General features: G+C 51.0%; 7 protein-coding genes across 7 annotated transcripts; 4 read left to right on the top strand and 3 right to left on the bottom strand.

Moving 5' to 3' along the window:
• Positions 1-212: 212 nt before the first annotated feature.
• N7533_005452 (putative proline utilization protein PrnX) lies at positions 213-1,265 on the top strand (the record flags this gene model as incomplete). The annotated part of the gene is made up of 1 exon (XM_057102102.1): positions 213-1,265. The coding sequence occupies one exon, from the start codon at positions 213-215 to the stop codon at positions 1,263-1,265; it is 1,053 nt and encodes a 350-aa protein (XP_056961732.1).
• An 819-nt stretch (positions 1,266-2,084) lies between these two features.
• N7533_005451 (Zn(II)2Cys6 transcription factor) lies at positions 2,085-4,947 on the top strand (the record flags this gene model as incomplete). The annotated part of the gene is made up of 7 exons (XM_057102101.1): positions 2,085-2,164; positions 2,242-2,373; positions 2,445-2,710; positions 2,770-2,855; positions 2,918-3,546; positions 3,597-3,767; positions 3,822-4,947. 7 exons carry the CDS (start codon positions 2,085-2,087, stop codon positions 4,945-4,947), a joined length of 2,490 nt encoding a protein of 829 aa, XP_056961731.1.
• A 303-nt stretch (positions 4,948-5,250) lies between these two features.
• N7533_005450 (BUD22 family protein) lies at positions 5,251-6,679 on the bottom strand (the record flags this gene model as incomplete). The annotated part of the gene is made up of 2 exons (XM_057102100.1): positions 5,251-6,336; positions 6,422-6,679. 2 exons carry the CDS (start codon positions 6,677-6,679, stop codon positions 5,251-5,253), a joined length of 1,344 nt encoding a protein of 447 aa, XP_056961730.1.
• A 648-nt stretch (positions 6,680-7,327) lies between these two features.
• Positions 7,328-8,320, bottom strand: N7533_005449 (complex I 30 kDa subunit family protein; the record flags this gene model as incomplete). The annotated part of the gene is made up of 3 exons (XM_057102099.1): positions 7,328-7,378; positions 7,435-8,084; positions 8,152-8,320. The coding sequence occupies 3 exons, from the start codon at positions 8,318-8,320 to the stop codon at positions 7,328-7,330; spliced, it is 870 nt and encodes a 289-aa protein (XP_056961729.1).
• A 389-nt stretch (positions 8,321-8,709) lies between these two features.
• Positions 8,710-14,295, top strand: N7533_005448 (CCR4-NOT core ubiquitin-protein ligase subunit MOT2; the record flags this gene model as incomplete). The annotated part of the gene is made up of 7 exons (XM_057102098.1): positions 8,710-8,762; positions 8,818-8,884; positions 8,970-9,085; positions 9,158-10,868; positions 10,937-11,334; positions 12,110-13,310; positions 13,351-14,295. 7 exons carry the CDS (start codon positions 8,710-8,712, stop codon positions 14,293-14,295), a joined length of 4,491 nt encoding a protein of 1,496 aa, XP_056961728.1.
• A 1,154-nt stretch (positions 14,296-15,449) lies between these two features.
• N7533_005447 (spherulation-specific family 4 protein) lies at positions 15,450-16,281 on the top strand (the record flags this gene model as incomplete). The annotated part of the gene is made up of 2 exons (XM_057102097.1): positions 15,450-15,642; positions 15,698-16,281. 2 exons carry the CDS (start codon positions 15,450-15,452, stop codon positions 16,279-16,281), a joined length of 777 nt encoding a protein of 258 aa, XP_056961727.1.
• Positions 16,282-16,565: 284 nt separating this feature from the next.
• Positions 16,566-18,181, bottom strand: N7533_005446 (thiamine pyrophosphate-dependent dehydrogenase E1 component subunit alpha; the record flags this gene model as incomplete). Its single annotated transcript, XM_057102096.1, has 5 exons — positions 16,566-17,336; positions 17,410-17,619; positions 17,676-17,737; positions 17,800-17,987; positions 18,054-18,181. 5 exons carry the CDS (start codon positions 18,179-18,181, stop codon positions 16,566-16,568), a joined length of 1,359 nt encoding a protein of 452 aa, XP_056961726.1.
• Between the last annotated feature and the right edge of the window lie 1,105 nt (positions 18,182-19,286).

The raw sequence follows: 19,286 nt of genomic DNA, 5'->3' as shown, positions 1-19,286 counted from the left end.
TTGCTCGAAGCTGTTGAACCCCGGTGGATCTCCCCGCGGTTGCCCCTCTCCAGAGTAGCAATCATCGCCTGGGACTGCCAATATTCACCTCCCCACTGATAAATACCTTCATCAAATACATTTCAATCTCCGCAATCAATTGAATGTGAAAAGTCTCGGTGAACATACACTAAATCCTATCTCAAACAAACAAGCCCACCCCATCATTCAAGATGCACATCCTCTCAGAGCCTGACGTGGCCAAGCTATTCCGCACTCTAACGCAATCACAATGCCACGAGTTCATCGCAGAACTAGGCAAGGCCCTCGTAGCCATCTCCGCCGAATCCAAACCATCAGTTCCAGCCGAAGACAAATTGATCCACCAACCCCTGCGAACAGTCTTCGCGACAAAGGCCGACAACACATGCATCTTCATGCCCGTCTCCAACACAGAGACAACAGGCATCAAATGCGTGACCGTCGCTCCTGGCGGCATCCAAGGCGTGATTAACCTCTTCTCTCCAGACGGCCGCTTACAGGGCCTTCTCGCCGCAGCCGAAATCACAGCCTTCCGCACCGCACTCGCATCAATGACCCTCTTCGTGCGCAGCCACGACATTAAAAAGGAAAACATCCTCGTCTTCGGCTCCGGCCGACAGGCAGAATGGCACGCCCGCCTCGCATTACTCTTATACCCGGAGCAAATCCGACGCGTGGTCTTTGTGAATCGGAGCCGGGCCAGATTAAATGAAATGGAGGGCGACGTATTCAGGGACCTGCGAGCGCGCAATCCAGGCGTCGACATTTCAACGATTGCCAAGGAAGACACGCCGCATTATGAGGAGACTTTGCTGCGAGAGTTACAGTTTTCCGACGTCATTTTCTCGTGTACGCCTTCTCTGCGGCCGAATTTCTCGTTCTCGGCTTTGCGGTCTGTGCCGAAGCAGCGCTTTATTTCTCTTATTGGGTCTTATAAGCCTCCCATGCATGAGATTGATACTGAAACTCTGCTTTCGGGTGGTGGGAAGATCTATGTTGATTCTAAGTCGGCTTGTCTGGAGGAATCCGGGGAGTTGATTACGGCGGGGGTTCGGGGAGATCAATTGACGGAGATGGGTGATTTATTGGCTTCTATGGGACCCGGTGATGGGGTTGAGATTCCGATAGGTGCTAATGTGATTTATAAATGTGTGGGCATGGGATTGATGGACCTTGTAATTGGGAAGAAGGTACTAGATGTTGGGGCTGAAATGGGATTGGGAACTCGGGTTGATGGATTTTAGGGGGCAGCCTTGGAAGTTGCTCCACATAGCTAGGTGCGTTAGTATATTACGATAGGTAGATCGTACGTCCTTCAATATCATAGTTAAATACTTCAGGTTGTATGCTGCATGTAGGAGTTCTAGTGTGCTCTAGCTTCTTTCAGCGTGTGGGGTTTTAGTATATTCATTTTGTAAATTATGCAGTAGCCAATCGAGTATAGTGGATGTAGATAAGAATTCTCATGGCCAGTGATCGTCCCAGTCTATGGGACATGACCCTAGGAATAACTTGGAAGGGGGATATAGTTGCCCCAGGTGGCTTATCAGACAGTCGATGTTAGCAGGATACCTAAGATAGATACCCTAGGGTAATCTATGCCGGGCGATCGGACTGGGCGCCGATGGGAACCCTCGCCTACACTACTTACTATCTTTGAAAATTGAAACCGTGAAATAAATTTAAATATATCTTCAGTCACATCAGATCAATAAAGAAAAGTATGGAAACTATTAAATTAAATTTATACCATGAACTTTGGCCATGAGGCAAAAGCAAAAGCAAAAAAAGAGTCTGCCAGGATGCGGGGCGGGCGAGCCGTGGTTTCTCCTCTGCGTGATCGTCTCCGTCTCTCCGTCTCCAATTATTAAGTGCGCTTCTCTCCTTCCCAACCTTCCGACTTCCCCAATTCTTACACATATCATACTACATATCGCCGCCCTCTCAACCCATCCCCCCAATTCTACGCCCTCATCAACTCGTGGGCGCCGTTTCCCTTCTCCGCCGCCTTCTCCGCAGACGATGCCCGGCCCTCGCCCACGTTGACACCGCCTGTGCCTGTAATGGACGACCCGACCTCGACTCCCGCCCAACAGAAACGCCCTCGCGTGGCCGAAGAAAATCGCAAGCGAGCTGTCCGAGCGTATGCAGATCCCCCGGATTTTGGTGGAGTGAGACCCTCCAGAGAAAGTCGGCCCGCTAAATTGTTCCGTTTCGCAGATGTGATGGTTGTCGCAGAGTGAAGGAGAAGTGCGAAGGTGGTGTGCCATGTCGCCGCTGTCTGCGCTACCGTCGGCAGTGCAATTTCACACATATAGATCCGACCGAGAAGACTCGTTCGACCTCTGTATCGTAAGTTTTTGGCGGTGTCGGCCCTTGCATAAATGCCCTCGTGACTGACGGATCGAAATCCCCGGTTATAGACTACTGGATCGAGCTGCCTCGGTGAGTCGACATGAGATCGCGGAAGCAGAGCGTGTGCGCTGTATGGAGCGCCTTCTTTCGCACTATATTCCCAACATCACATTCGACATCCAGTCTTTGCGACAGGCAGCCGACGAGCTAAAGACCAAACGCCGTGATTCGGAGTCCGATGTGCTTTCCACCAAGGTCGATGCCAATGAGCTGGAAGACCTCGCGATTGATGAAGAGGACTTTACAATTAAGGCTCTCCCGGATAATACGACTCGTGAGTGCAACTTGTCCCGTGATGATCGGTGCCAGCAGCTTACCAAATCGTGGCAACAGAATATTCCGGAGAGTTCTCGTATCTGAACTTCTCGGAGAAAATCCGAAAGAAAATTGACGGCTGGATGAAAACTGCAGCTCCAGATGTAAGGACTGCTATCGCTCCTCGTTTCTCTTGCAGTACATCAATCCTAACCTACTCTCCCAGGCAAGCACAGAAGTCGAGCCGTTTGAGGATCGATGGCGAGCCACTCAACTTCAGTCCGCATCACCCCTAGTGTCGGCATCGATTACTTGTCTTCCACCGCGCTATGTCGCCGACTTTCTGGTCCAAATCTTCTTCAAGTATGCACAGACGAATAACTTCTATGTGGAAGAAGATTGGCTTTGCGAAAAACTAAATGTCTGCTATACCAATCCATCCGAACTATCCTCCGATGATGCCGGTGCAGTCTGTGCTATTCTCATGGTGCTAGCGGTCGGTACTCAATTTGCGCATATGGAATCATCTACGCCTGTCAACTGCATCCCCTCGGATGCTGCACAAGATCACCATTTCTCAGAGGATGAGGTCGGTTTGACATTTTATCAGTTTGCCTCGAAACTCTTGCCAGATATTATTGCGACTGCATCTGTGCGCAGTGTGCAAGCTTGTCTGCTAATCGGAACATATCTCCTTCCTCTGGATACATCAGGACTGTGCTATACATACTTTGGCCTGGCACTCAAGCTTGCTATTCAGAATGGAATGCACCGAAGATATCATGGAGAAGGTCTTTCGCCACGCATGATTGAAACCAGAAATCGCGTGTTCTGGACATCATATACGATTGAGAAGTACATACCCCTTGTTCGAGGTCCTGACATTGATTCTAACAACGCTCTAGGCGGATCAGTATTCTTCATGGCAGACCAGCATCATTAGCTGATGCTGATGTCGATGCGCCATTCCCCATTGATTTTCCTAGCTTGATGCCAGCTTCGCAACCTTCAAATCATACGAATATGATCGCTCTTATTACGCTGACATTGAAACTAGGCCAAGTGTCAAATGAAATGTAAGGCATCTTTCTACGTGAATATCAAAGGTATTATTATTGACTGGATCATAGTACCTCGCTCCGAACGTGTCCCAAAGGGCAACAGCAAGATTGTCTTGAAAGGCTGCTGAACATCCGTAAGCATTTGATTGAATGGTGGTCCACACTACCGGAAGAGTCAAGCTGCCGTGACCTCAATCCTAATGGAGTTCTGTTTCGCTCCAACGTCCACCTGAAACTCGACTACTGCCTCACTCGGATATTTATCGGGCGACCGTTCCTCTTCAGTAATATAAGGGCTCTTTCTCAAACGCCTACTGCTTTCAAGGGCCCATCGGGAATATCCAAGAGTCGAGCAACTCTTGTCACAGACTGCGTTGAAGCGGCTCTGGAAATCATCGACCTCTGTCGCCTCCTCCGAGATGAAACTGGGCTCGCTCGCGCCTCTTTCACCGAGTTCAGCTCATGCCGTGCGGCACTCCTAGTGATTCTAGCCCAAGGGTTGGCAAAAAGAACCGAACGTCTCGGTGCAGCTCTCGAACAGGGCATTTCTCTGATCAAGATTATGTCTATGGGTGTCGGCTCTGCACGCTCAGCTGTTAGTGTCATCGAAGCTCTCGAGCGCGCTATTCGTCGTCTCGAAATGTGGAGCGAGTCACAACAAACCCAGAGCAACGGAAACAGCATTGAATCCGCCTACGATCGATTCAAAAATTGGGAGATGCTTTGGAAGACCGGCCCCGTGTCGCCTTCCACCATGGCATGGAAACAACAAGAAGCATATGATTCCGCTGTCCAACAAGGCGTAGGCTCACACCCGACTCCTGGGCCATCTGCCGCCGGCGCCATTGGCTCAGGAATCGCCATCACATCACCCAGTCTCCCTCTTCCCCCTAGCACTACCGATTCCGAGCACGGCATTGGTGGGATGGATCAGGATTTGCTGGAAGGAGATATGCCAAGCAGCGGCCTCTCTGCATCAGACAACTTTTCTCTGTCACACCCGTCTCTTTCTCAGATGCCCCACTTCGGCTTCGATCATTTTGTCTCCAACTTTCCGCAGGAATTGGGCGAATTCACTGCCATTCCATGCTTTGAGCCGGATAACCAAGGTAATCCTCCGGGTCTTGTCGGCCCTGACCTTAAGAACCCTTCAGGCAATCCCGATTCGCATTGGTTGCAGTTCATGAACGAGTGAGCTATAGAATGACCTGGAGCGCGACTCCTCTATGAACCAGCGATTCGATCTTTCATATCGAGCCATTTTTCTCGATTTTCATTATTTTGCTTAGTTGATACACCATTTCGCGGGGCTGTTCCTGTTGACAAGGTCCTTTGGGGTGCTGTGGTTCTTACTGGGGGGCGTTCTGCCATCACGGCAGCATTTGGTTTTTATATGCTAGTATATAGCGCTTCAAAGCGAGTTGAGGATTTCCCAGTTATCATATATGCATGGTAGTATTTCCGCTCAAACGGTAATTGAAATACAAAATTGAGATGATTAATCGAAAGTGACCTTCTTTCCTGCGAAAACAGCGGGCGCTTGTTCCTTTTGCTTCTTCTTGGCCTCCCATGAAGGGTGCAAGGGACCTTCATCTTCCTTAGGCTTGGGTGGTCTGCTGCTCTGTCCACCAAATCCTGGGCGACATCCTGACCGATCATCGTACCTGTTTTGCTGCCGCCCACCGTATCCTCCCCGGCCACCACCGGTCGCTCCTCGCTTCATGTCCCATCCATTGTCCCGATTATTCTGCTGCTTTTGTTCCTCGTTCTTCACGTGGTTCGCACCGGCACCGTACTTCTTCTCCCAGAGAGCGCGACGAGCCTGTTGACCCATGCGGTTCTTGCGCTTTGGCGGGCCAGCCGCCTCGTCTTCGCTCGCTTCTTCCGAGCCGGACCAGTAGCCACCCATCATCAAAGATGGCAGGAATGTCGTTTCTTTTACCGGTGCGGTAGATGCTTTAGCTCCCTTGGCTTTCTTAGGCGGGGGCGATCCAGCATCGGAGAAGTCGGGAGAGGATGAGCGGGATTCGACTGAGTCGGAGATGTCGTCTGGACCAAGGCCTCCACTCTCGTCGGCATCCTCTGAATCGGATTCATCCTCGGCGTCTGATCCTGGTGCTAGTCGTGACTTGAATTGCTCTAGCTCATCACTATCAAATCCTTCACCTTCAGAGCCACTGATATCCTCAAGTTGCGAGTCCTGCTCAGCATCCTTAGTGGGCTTCTTCTTCTTGTCGGCTTTCTTGAGGGGCACTTCGTCTTTAGAGTCGGATTCGGATCCGGCTTGAATCTTCTTCGACTTTTCCTTTTGAGGCGCCTCCTTCATGCCACTCTTGCCAGCTGGTGCCTCATCCACGCCGAGCAGCTTCCGAATCTCAGCGATCATGTTCGGCATCAAATTCTTGACCGGGTTCGATTTGAACAGTCGCGCCAGGATATTCGCCTCGGCAGTACTCTTGGGTCCCTCGAGGGTGATATTCTTAGACTCTTCGAATTCCTTGAACGTCGGCAGTTCCGCGATACGCTTAGTCTTAGACAGTTGTTTGAAAAGGTATCGCTCGGCGGTCTTCTGATAATCAAGCGCCTAGAGTAAAAGACAGCAAGTTAGCATATGGACAAATTTTTCTAAAACGCGCAATAAAAACCCCAGCTAGGCAGCCCATTCATACCTTCAGCGCTTCGATCTCCTCTGCCAGTTTAAGCAAAGTCATGCGTGTATTCTCCGAGTTCTCTGATCTCGCAGTCTTTTCTCGCCGGCTGAGTTTTTGTCTCTCGAAGCCGCGCGCAGTCTTGAGTCCTCGAACAATCATCTGCACTCCGTGTTCGAACTTGACGCCAAGTCGAACGGCCTTCATGGACATCTTGCGGTGCGCCTTGTCGCTAGACCGCGCGGGGCCGTCGGTGTCACCAAGCTTGCGTTTCGGCATGTTTTTGATTTCTGCGGAATGCTGAGTTTGAGGGAATTCGCTGCGAGATGAATTTTCAGTGGCGTAGTAATGCGACAAAATCGAGGGGATTTTTTTTGAGTTCTTGCTTGACCTTGTTGAAAAAAGTCGGCGGAGATGCGGAGGTATTTTTTTTCTGGAGCGGATCATCCTGCCCAGGTGGGCATCTGCCAATATTCTCCGCCTCTGGCCTATCAGGACCTCGTCTTATCATTTACCGATCAGACCCATATGGTAACCACGAAATTGCGAAATAGAACTGCCAGTGGTTGCAATTGATGGTAATATCGGAAATCATCGGTAGAAATGGCCCCCATCATAGATGGTGATTTAAGATTCTGAATTTCGCTCCTGCTTCCAAGGTTCGTTTTGGAGAGCGACATAGATTGCCCAGTAGTAGTATCTGGTAGGTCCTAGGTAGTACAGCTACAACCAATATAAGTATATAACTACCTAGGTACCTACTACCCATATAGTAGTATCGTCCATCTGCTACGCGTTCATTATGATCCCTGGATAGTACCATGGAGCCTACAGCAGAAAGAATGCGGAGGGTGCAAACACCTTCGATTAACGATATGTACATACAGACATGGCAAAGAAAAGTGGTAATACGCATACAGAATCTCTCTATTTCTTTTCTTCCACCTTCTCCTCAGGCTTGGGGGTAGCAAGCTTGAACTGTATGGCAGCGGATTAGCAATTATTTCAAAACCAACGACAGGAAGTGTACTCACAGAGTCGGGGGTGCGGGCCGCGCCGGGTCCGACAGGCTCCCAGGCAGTAGAACCGCCATCGAAGTTACGGAAGGCCTGGGTGAGCTCAAGAGGCTCGACGACGACGCGCTTCTTCTCCTCATCATATCGCACCTCGGTGTAACCGGTCAAGGGGAAGTCCTTGCGCAGAGGGTGACCATCAAAACCGTAGTCGGTCATGATGCGGCGGAGATCGGGGTGACCCGAGAAGAAAACACCAAACATGTCATAAACCTCACGCTCGTACCACAGAGCACCCTCGAACAGACCGGTGACACTGGGGACGGGGGTGGCCTCGTCACAGTAGGTCTTGACACGAATACGAGAGTTGAAACGGACACTGAGCAGGTTATACACGACTTCGAAACGCTGATCACGGGTGGGGAAGTCGACGCCAGTAATGTCGGAAATCTGGGTGAATTCAGCGGCGGTGTGGTTCTTCAGGAAGCTCATGAGTGGGACGACGCCAGACGGGGCGGTGTAAACGGTAAGCTCATCCTTCCAGACGGTGAATTGCTGGACGTATTTGGGCAGGCAGGACATAATGTATTGTCCATAGGTGTGCAGGCTGTCCTGCTTGTCCTGATACTTGTCGGTGGGGTTGACACGGGGAGCACGGAGAGGTCCCGAGGCTGAAGATCGAGATTCAGTTAGTTCAATTGCAATTGTTACTGTCGAATGTCGAAGGGTTTCACGTACGAGGCCGTTGCGCATGGCGCATGTTCTCGGGCTCGGGGCCTGGTGCTGTCGAGGCCTTAGCAGCATACTGGAGGGAAGTCGAGGAAAAAGCGCGGCTAGCCATGAACTTGGAGGCCGAAGCCACCGAGCGGCCAGAGCCCAGGCGCATCAGAGAGCGTGCAGATGCCATTGTGGGAGGAGGGGGGAGCAACACGGCTGCGGCAGGAGGGGACAAGCGTAATTGGGATTGCCAGGCCGGAGGTTGGCTGAACCTGAACCTGCCCCTGGTCACGTGAATATATTGCTGACATAACCCGGAAACGCAAAACGCAAAGGCGATGCCAGCAAAATGGAAGCCGCGCTCAAAGTTCTCCTCCCTCCTTCGCCCTCATCCAACGTGCCCTCTTCTCCTCCACCTTTTCTCTTTCTCGTTCCTCGTTTCCATTTTTCCGGACCTGGAGTAGTGTTATCCTCTGTTTTTTTACTTTGAACCCCGCCTTTTCGATTGGGTCCCGGCGTTGAATTTCATTTGTCGCCTTTGTCTCTCCCCCCCCGATTCCCCCAGCTTTCACAGTGACCATGTCGAGTCGCCAACAGATTGACTCAGTCATCGATGATGATGATGAGTTCTGGTATGAGAGATTCTTCGAGATAACCGTGCAACTAGGAAACTGACCCGCTTGCTAGCCCCCTTTGTATCGAAGAGTTCGATCTGTCGGACAAGAACTTCAAACCGTGTCCCTGTGGATATCAAGTGCGTCCAGCCCAACCGAACCGACATCGACCTACGTTTTGTGCGCCACTTTCATCGGCGATACTAACATTTACCACCCCTACAGATTTGCCAGTTCTGTTACAACAATATCAAAACTCAAAATGACGAAGGCCGATGCCCGAACTGCCGCCGTGCCTACGATGATAGTACGATTCAATACAAGATACCTGACGCCGAGGAGTTAGTGATTCCATACTTCTGCACAGTCCTCCCCCACACAATGAAATTGCTGACCCGATCCCCCTCTTATAGATTCAAGGCAGATCTCGCATTGAAGCATCGCAAGGCGGCCGCCGCGAAGAAGAAGGAAGCAGAGAAACGTGAAATCGAAGCCTCGAGTCGCAAGAATTTGGCGGGCGTCCGCGTGGTTCAGAAAAACCTGGTTTATGTGATCGGGTTGAATCCGACAATTCGCGACGAAAACCAACTTCTCCAAACGTTGCGCGGGAAGGAGTATTTTGGTCAATACGGTGATATCGAGAAGATTGTGGTGAGCAAGGCGAAGCCCGGTGGTAACCCCCACCAGGGTATTGGGGTTTATGTGACCTTCACACGCAAGCTAGATGCCGCAACTTGTATCAACGCCGTCGATGGCTCTGCGAATGGTGACCGTGTCTTGCGGGCGCAGTATGGAACGACGAAGTACTGCTCATCTTTCCTCCGGAATGAGCAATGCAATAATCGGAACTGCACCTTCTTGCACGAGACCGGCGAGGACAGCGAAAGCTATACTCGGTCTGACCTTTCTTCTATGAATACGTTGTCTAGCCAGCGCCCGAACCCAACACCTCAGGTTACTCACTCTCGCCTTGGACAGCCAATCGCCCACCAAATGCGCCGACAGCCAAGCAAGGACGATTCGATCACCGGACGCCAATCCATCCCGGATGGCCCTGCCCTTCCTTCCTCTGCCAGCTGGGCGAACAAGGATATGAACGCTACAGTCCGGACAAGGAGGGCGAGCTTGACTGGTAGCCAGGCATCGCAAAGCCCTCGCCCTGCCAGTGTGAGCATTGCTACGGCCTCCGAGGAAGCTAGGCGTTCCGAGAAACCGTCACCCGTCGTCCAGCCCGCACAGCGAGCATCTCCACCCGAAGCACGTTCGCCTGCCATCCAACCAAGTGTCACGCAACCAAGACCTCGTGATGAAAAGTCGCCTTCAGATATCGCCTGGGAGAATGTGCTCCGGGATTTTTTGTCTCCCGACTTCCGATTTTCCTTTTCCACCGCCGATATTCCAGCTGACGAGCTGAGGATCATCCAGTCCTATCCATCATTTATTGACCCCTATGGCGGTGTCAAGCGCCGGGCGATGCGTGAAAAGGCCGAGCAGGAACGAATCAAGCGGGAGCAAGAGCTTCTCCAGTCTGTCGCAACCGAAGAAGACAGCCGCGAGGCAGGAAGCCTTCAACTAGGAGGGGAACCCGAGAATTCTCCTGCTCCTCAAGCCCGACAGACCCGCGAATCGCATGGTGCTATTCAGCCGCCCACTTCCCAACAAGGCACAGCTGATAACTCAACCGTTGGATCCCCTGTTTCTGCGACAAGCCACCAATTCCAGGGTCTCAATTTAGCTGGTCGCAGTTTGACTCCACTCCAGCAACAGCAATTGATGCTTTTGAAGTCAGCTGGAAACCAGCAAACTGGGCTATCTGATTCTTTGAACTCGGCTGCTGTTGACCAGGCAAACCAAGTACGCCAAGGTCTTTTGCAAACACAAATGGCTCAATTAAATGCGTTGCAAGCCCAAGGCCGTCAATCTTCTCGCTTCGCCCTAAACGAAACTGGCACGAAGAACATCAGCAACGCTCGAATGCTGAGTCAGATGCAGTCTGGAACACCAAACCCTTTGTCGGCACCAAGCCCCCAGCATAGCCTTGCCGGTGGCTTTTATGCAAGTGGCGTTCAGGGTCCTCCCCCCTGGCTTGAAGACAGCAGGAACTCCCCCCCATCAGTGGTGGAGGTATGTTTGCACAAGGGCATGGATTTACCGCCAATTCTAACCTTGGACTTGGAGGTACTATCGGGAAGCAAGATGCGACCCCCGAATTGATGCGTGAATTACTGCGTGGTCGAGGCGGCGCAAATGTGGGCGGAGTACAAGGCCAGGAGGCCGTAAAGCGTGAGTTCATGTTCCCTTTTCTTCAACAGCACCAAACCCCACCTCCCCTGACTCCCGTCAATGGCCTTCTCAGCTCTTTCTATGGGTCTCAGACAGGTGTAGCACCCGAGTCCGGTGGCCCACAGAAACAGAAGAAGAAGGGGAAGAAGCACAGACACGCTAACACTTCCTCCGGTGGAGGTGGTGTAGTAGATCTTGCGGACCCGAGCATCTTACAGGCGAGGATGCAGCAAGTCGGTGGCAATGCTACTGCTGGGCAAGCGTTGTACGGGAGCCAGGGTCAAGGTGGGTACAACCCTTCGATGATGTATGGAGGAGGTGGTTTTAGCCGCTGGTGAATTTCTTTTCCACTGCCCCCTTTGCACTGTTATATTTATGATGTCTTGCATTCTCCGTGCTTCTTATGATGTTTTCTTTTGCCATGCGCTCTTATCGGCCTCTTCCACCCTTGATGACATGGCTTTTTCCCTTTTTTCCAACCCATGATGTCCCGGGTTTGCATTTTGCTTTTAGCAATCGGGCAGGCTGCCCCGAAACAGTACAACTGGCTGGCGCGCCTCAGGCGTATCGCGATAGGCCTCGACTTCTTTTCATGCATGTCTTATCCTGGCCTTTTTGTCTCTCAATGGCTTATGGCGTTCTTGCATTTGTGGAAATATTTGCATGTCTTCGGAGGCCCCTTCTCATGTATCTGGCGGCTGCTGTACCCCAATTTTCATTCCGCATTCGAATCTTCATTCGGCTATCTGCAGCGTCTTGAAGACGGTGGCTGTTTCTTGATTAATGTACGTTAAGACCTTCCCTACCCTGCTATCGAACTCGGAACAGGGTCTTATTCGAAACCAGTTGTCTCACTGCCGTTGTCTCCATAGACTATGCCCTATTCTGTACCTGACTACCCCGGTCAGTCGGTGCACATCGTGTAAATAGTCGTTTTTGCGGATGTGCATGCTGAATTTTTGTGATCTGCCTAGTCGCTGCCCTCCTGTCCCACCCCTTTTTCGTTGATATCATGCGGCGTCGTTCACCTACCCTCCTCTTTGCACCACCGCCCTGTTGTGATGATACAGCTTTACTAACAGGGGGTCTGCAGTGAACGAGGATTTCCCTCCTCTGGGTACACCGGTGAAAGAAAGCCAGCCCATTGATACCTTCGGGTTCCTGAAGTCTCAGCTTCCTAGCGAGTCTGTTGGCCGGGTTGGAACCCCGACGCTACCACCTGGACTACCTCTGCCCCATGCTCACCCTTCATCGGCGGCCTATCAAGAAAAGTTGGGTTTATCTAAACCGTCTTCCCCTGCTCCGATTCTACCGCCAGGTCTGAGCACTGGATTTTCGCGGTCTGGAAGTCCATCGCAGAAAAATGTCACAGAGTCTCGCTCTATGACGCCTGAGGCGACAGAACGCACCAACTCCATGTCGGCCCGCACAAGGGACGCTTCTCAAATCTCTTTCGGATCGCCAATTGCCAAACCCAGCTCAAAGGCTCGTATGAACAACAAGCTGGATTCGGCAGATGCCATTGAGGACAAGAGTCCCGCCCTCTATACTGAGCAAAGCCCCTCTACTGGGGTAAAGCCCAGTCCAATCGCCCTGAATACGGCTCTGGCTCAAGAAACGACTCCAGCCAAATCCGAGCGCGCTATCTCTGGGACATTTGCCTCCGTGGCAGGATCGGCATCTGTTGTTAGCTCACGGCCTAATACTCCACTGACAGCAGCTTCTCGTGCTTCTGATTCCCCGGCTCCCCGCCAAGCGCGAATTCTGCGTGTTGTAGAAACTCCCAAGCCCGAGGTCCCCCTCCCCCTTAGCACGGCGCCATCTGTGACTACCGGGGCCGACAAATCCCGTTCTCGCCGACAAAGCTTGTCATCAAACAGTCGCCCAGACACACCTGCCGACTTGGGCTCCGAGGCCGACTTTGATGTTTCGACCACGGCATCTCGTGCAAACTCTCCACCTCCTACCCGCATCGGTTCTGCTCCGGTCCGCTCGGTGACGAAGAGCCAGGCTAAAAAGGACAGGCGCCAGAAGGCCAAGGAGGCTGAAGTTAAGAAGGCTGAGCTGACGACCACTGCCGAAGAGCCTGTTCAAGCTCCCATCATGGGACGGAAACGCAAGACAAAGAAGGCGCCTATTCTTGCCTCCGAATTGACTGATTCGACTGCAAACATGCCCACCGAAGTAGCCAGCCCTGCTAAAGTTGCCCCTTCTCCGAAGAAACCGGAGCCCAAGCCCGAGCCTCCCAAGAAGGCGAACGAAAAAGAGCAACCACCTCCGGAGGTAAAGGCAGCACCCCCAAAAAGAAGAGCCCATCCGACAGAAGGTTGTCCCAGAGGAGGCCTGGCGCTCTCGCAACACCGTGGAGCAGTTGGTTAAGGATGCCGAGGAGACAGGCCGTTCCATCAAAGACCTATTCGCGGAACGGACAAAACCACTTCATGAGCTCCTTGCCGCAATGCATAGATCTGGCAACCTCGATCTCAACAAGAGCTCGCTATTCAACCCCGCAAATCTCAGCCAACGAACTGACATGAAGTGCAATATGCGCGATTATGACCTCCTCAAGCAACCTATTGAGTTGACAGATGATCATCGCAAGACTCTATTACGTGGCCAGCCCGTGCGAACTGGTTATGATGAACTAAAGAATCGCGTATTGATCACCCCTCGAGGCTGCGTTCTACGTCATCTTGAACCGGCGGAGGAGCAACGGTACCTAGATTTGGAAAAGCGACGCAATGGCGCTATTGATCCGTTCGTTGTCGGCGATGACTCCAGCAACATCAACGGCGGACTAGAGGCACTCTTTGCAACACCCGAGAAGTACAATATCTACTGGGTTGATGACGAATCAACCCACATGGGTACCACTTCTCCAACAAGCACTCTGGACGCAACTGAGTCCGTGATTCCACCGAATGTTATTTCTGCAATGGAAGCCGACAGCACTCGAAGCCATGACTGGGCTGTCGCTCACTCCGCTGAACTCCTCCAGACCACCACTGCCGCCGTTCGTTCATTCGCTGCTGCCACTGCCAAGCAGATGCTTGGCACTGCCGCGCTGCCCGGGAGTAACCCTAGCTTGGACGATGTTGCCGCCATGACCAACGAAGAGCTCAAGGAGCTTTCTGGCAAGTCTCAGAAAGATCTTGAAACCACCCGCAAGGAGCTGGAGTCTTTGGAAAAGAAGTTTGGAGCCCTACTTCGGCGAAACAAGAAGGTTCAGCACCAGGCCCTCTCTATTGTCGGAGATTCCAATGCATGAGCAAACCGGTGAGGCTAGACATTAAGTCTCACAAAATACGTGAACAACAACAGCACCCAACTGAGATCCCTCATTTTCTCGGTGTACTATTACTTAGCCTGTATGAATATCACAAAGAAATACAAAATTCCAAACGCAACCGTTCTCTGTATTCGTATGCCTCTTGAGAATTTACTGCAAGCCACCAAGTGACACCGCATGTTCGGTTACCAGTCGCTAGTTAGCACTATGCGTACATGCACAAACTTGCATGAATTTATGATTTCTTACAATTCTACTCCGTGCTAATAGTAGTACTAGCCTACCAATAGCTGAGCCAACTAGACGAGATCCTGGGGTAATCGGCAAATGTTAAAATAGTATCCTTAACCATGCCATACTCGATGCCGTCCATACGCTCTCCGCCGTTATGAGGGTACAAAAGAAAGGGGCCAAGCTTCTTGATTAGTGTTGGGGCGGGATTGGATCTGAAACCGGAAAATAAATTAGGGATGGCGGCCAGCCTTGCATGTGGCGTTCGATGTGATCGATAGGGCCGACGCCAGCGCTTAGAAGCTGTCACTTTCACCGGCAACTCGCCTGGTATTCGACACCGCCATCTCTCGTTTGCAGATGCGCTGCCAAGATGTCTGACACTGCACTGTAGAGTAGTTAACTCTCGGAATTTCACCCTCATATCGGGCATTTCTCTTGATTTTGTGCTTGGCGAAGTGGAGGGCGCATCTGGGTGCATTCTTTGTTGCAGGTCTAGCCTAGTACGCCATCGGCGGCGTTCCTTCGGAAGTTTGATTCCAGGAAATGAGGGATAAAGATCGTTCCTGGTGGCTGTCCCCCAAGCTTACAGGATTTGGAACGGGCGTATTCATGACTCGTTCCTTGATCTGATTGAGTGTGCGTTCGCCTTTTTGAAACGGGTGGCTGAGAACACTGAGGAAATGAGTCTGTGATCCTTCAATAGGTCTAGACTTCACAAATTGGCCGAATATAAAGCCGATCGGTCCATCCTGTTCTTGCGATGGCTCATCAGTCCTGTGGCCTGCTTCTTGTCGCTCCTTTTTTCCCCTTTTTGCCTCTATTTCTCAACCAGATCGTAAGCCCTGGTGGTCACGATCTATTACATTCCTTTCAAATACACTCATTTCAACCCATCCAATATGCTTGGGCTTACTATACTTAGTGCATTTCTTGCACTTATTTCGCTTGCCTCGTCGACAAGCATCCTGGTTCCTTTATATGTGTGGCCCGAGGACGACTCGACCTGGGAGCCCGTCTTCAATGCCATTTCTTCATACCCCGATGTTCAATTCCAAGTCATTGTCAATCCCAACAGTGGCCCCGGCGATACAGGTAGGGCGGAGGACATCTTTATGAGTGAAATTATGCATTCTGACCACCCCTATAGCCTATCCTGATGAGAACATCATCGCTGGCGTCGCCAAACTGAATAGCCACGACAATGTCCAAGTCATTGGTTACGTCCATACAGAATACGCCGAGCGTGATATTTCAGAGATCGAAAGCGAAGTCTCAACCTATAGCAAATGGGCTTCGTACAAGGCAAAGAACATTACCGTCTCGGGAATCTTCTTCGACGAGGCGCCCAGGATAAATGACGCGGCGAAAATCTCCTATATGCAGAAGGTGTCGACAACAGCCAAGTCTAGCGCACTCTCGACAGTTGTCTTCAACCCTGGTACCGCGCTTGAAGCAGGCTCCGTGGATGGATATTTCCAGGCGGCAGACTTGATTGTCGAGTTTGAGAACTCATACTCTACGTGGACGACTTGTATTCCGGCGGAACAGTTCTCTTCCAGCAAGCAATACGCCAAGGATGCTATCATTCTGTACAGCGCACCTGAAACAGCTGATTATCGGGCTGTTGTTCAGGAGGCGCAGAGCATGGGTCTCGGAGCTGCATACTTGACCAGCACTGATAATTACATGTCTGTTGCGACTGTGACAAAGGTTGCTGCCTCGTTTAACTAGTAGCGGATAATTTACTACCCTTTGAAATTCTCACATTTTAACGCATTTGTGGTATGCTGAAGACCCATCATGATGCTTTTCTTGGATATGGTTATAAACTTTGATAGAGTCAATTCTTCAGTGTCCCATAGGGGCTATACTATGCATCTGAATTTTGACTTTGGTCATGGATTCCGGATATCCAGGCTGCTAGATAGACTAAGTATGAAGCCAACTCGCAGAGAGCTCGTTAAATTGTACTTGATTTTTTAATCATTCCATTATGTAGTATGGTGTATCTAGATCTAATCGAGTCCCTTGGCCCCATCCTTGTATGGTCGCAGATCATATTCGTCTGGGTATGTCTCCAGAATCCGCTTGAGCTCTTTCATTTGTTCTTGGGCCTCCTCAGTGATCTCCTCATAGACATCCGCAAAGGCTTCTCGCAGTGGAGGCTTTTTCTCACGCTCAGCCTCACCGAACTCTTTCAGGACAGTTTTGCGAAGTGAATCCCGCATTTCCTTATCTTGATCCTCACTCCAAAGGCCCTTGTTTTCCAACCACTTGCGCAATCGAATGATGGGATTATCGCGACGCTTCCAATCCTCGACTTCCACACGGGCGCGGTACGCAAAGCTGTCGTCGCTGGTGCTGTGGTGGGAGACACGGTAGCTCATCGCCTCAATCAGAACTGGTCGACCACCATCACTCAATGCTCTTCTGCGAGCCTCTTCCATTGCTTCATAGACAGCAAAGATGTCGTTTCCATCGACTCGGATAGTGTCAATGCCGTATCCGACTCCTCGACTGGCAATTCCGTCGCCACGGTATTGTTCTAATGTGGGGGTGGAAATGGCAAACCCGTTATTCCGGCAAACGAACACAATTGGACAAGAGCGAGTTGCGGCGATATTCAGAGCGGCATGGAAATCACCCTCACTGGCAGCACCCTCGCCGAAGTAGCAAGTGACTATGCGAGGTGAACGATCTGGGTTCTGCTGATCTTGGATTTTGAGAGCATAGGCTGCACCAGCAGCTTGAGGAATTTGAGTGGCAAGAGGAGATGAGATAGTATGCTAGTTGTTTCGCTGTAAGTTAGTTCCATAGAACAAGAGAAATAATCGTGGCCGGGGTAGCAATGTGACTTACCATGCGGGGATAGTTTTGACCATAATGAACAGGCATATTCCGGCCCTTTCCAGTGTCATTCACATTTGCGAACAACTGACCCATGAAATCCTTGATGGTGAATCCACGTTGTTGGAAAACACCTGCCTCGCGATACTGGGCAAAAACCACATCATCGGGAGTCAGAGCTGCGGCTGAGCCAACAGCAATTCCCTCTTCGCCGGCAGAAACCTGTGGCAACATTAGCATAGTCTTCGAATTGTTTCCAACAAATTCCCGGTACATACCATGTAGAAACTGAGTCGACCTTGCCGCTGAGCCTCAAACATCACTACATCCATGACACTCACTGTTGGGAATCAGCAATTTGTAAACCCTAGTACATCCGTCGCACGGTCACGCGTCACTCACCTGACAACATATTCTTGTACCATTCGAGTACCTGTTCGTCTGATACATTCGGCTGCTTGCGTGAACTGTCGACCAATTCACCGTCGGAATCCATGACTCGGTAGGTAGGGATGGCGGGGAGGTCGGAGGCTTTGAGAAAGGACATGTCGGTTGTGAACTTGCTATCAACAGCACCTGGGAATAGAACGCTGAAGAAGAGTCAGTTTCCCATTAATTGAACGACGCAATCACTACAGGTCCAAGTAGTCTCTCACCGATCCGACCCTGGGCGCTGGGATATAGAGCTTCCCCATCGTCGTGCGGGGGGTGAGATGACTGGAATAGCACGATTCGCGGCGCGGGCTATTTGCCATGGCCGCCGAAGGAAGATCCTGGATGACATTCTGTAGGTGATGTGAAGGTAGAAGGAGAGAGGGGGGGAGGAAGAAAGAGACGGATATGAGATCAGGTCTCTATGAAAGTGAGGGCAGATCTGGAGCAAACGCGGAGGCGGGGTCGGTTACCATCGGCAGTTGGCGTCACTTGCCCGCTTTTAGCCGAGAGGAGCCCCCCCCAACTCTCCAATTCTCCAACTATTAACTATAGTCTTGAAAATAACAAACACATCGCAACGAAAAAAAAAAGGATATGAGTGGGCGTGCGAAAGTAACTTATGACAACCTCTCATCACGGATATATTAATCACTAGGAAAACCAAAGTTTGTCACCGTATGCAGTGGCTGCCGAGCATTGATGCAAACACAAGCCATTCTTTATTCACTGTTCTACAACTAATAGTACTTGTTTTGCAATTGTCCGGACCTTCCGCGATCTCTGATGCATTAACAACAACAAAGGGAGTTTCATAAAACCTGTTGTGCTTAAAACATACTAGCAAAACTGCTCTGTAGTATTCTCTTACATGTTCCAAGGTTGCGATTATTATTATTCTTCTTACAAAGGTTCTTACCACTTTGTGATTTGCTTTTTTTTGCATAGGGACTATGGTGTACTTTTACCATTCCTTTTTCCACTTGCCAGGGAGCTAGGCGCTCCCCCGGACCCCTAGTCTTTCTGCGTGCACACCATCAAGGTGCTAAAAGATAAAGCCTTCCTAGTAATTAATAACTATTATATCACCGTAGGCAGTGTATAGATATACCCAACGCTAAGTAACCCACATCCATGGACAATTATAACCATAGTAGTTGCACGCGAGATTGATGGCCCCGTCATGGGCCGCAGCCGCACATGGGCTCCTCGTCACTTTTCGCTTTTTGGGCTCTCCGTTGCGGGCTCCCCGGCATGGGCCACTGGGCCATGGCAATTGCACGCAATATTGATGGCTCTGGAAATAGCCCGGATAAAGGGGGGCAGCAAATGAAAGCATGGCTCACACCTGATGGGTGCTTTGCAATAATTTCCCCTGGGAGCCCTGGAGGTTTTGCATTTCAGGTCATCGTCAAGTTTGTATTCTTACTGTGGTCGGTGTGCACCTGGGCAAGCGC

The sequence above is a fragment of the Penicillium manginii genome (assembly GCF_028828005.1).
Source record: "Penicillium manginii strain IBT 31320 chromosome Unknown utg000004l:1.0-7231830.0:1.0-7236170.0, whole genome shotgun sequence".
Classification (NCBI taxonomy): Eukaryota; Fungi; Ascomycota; class Eurotiomycetes; order Eurotiales; family Aspergillaceae; genus Penicillium; species Penicillium manginii.
Note: the sequence above shows the minus strand (reverse complement) of the source record. Positions and strands in the feature narration are given on the sequence as shown.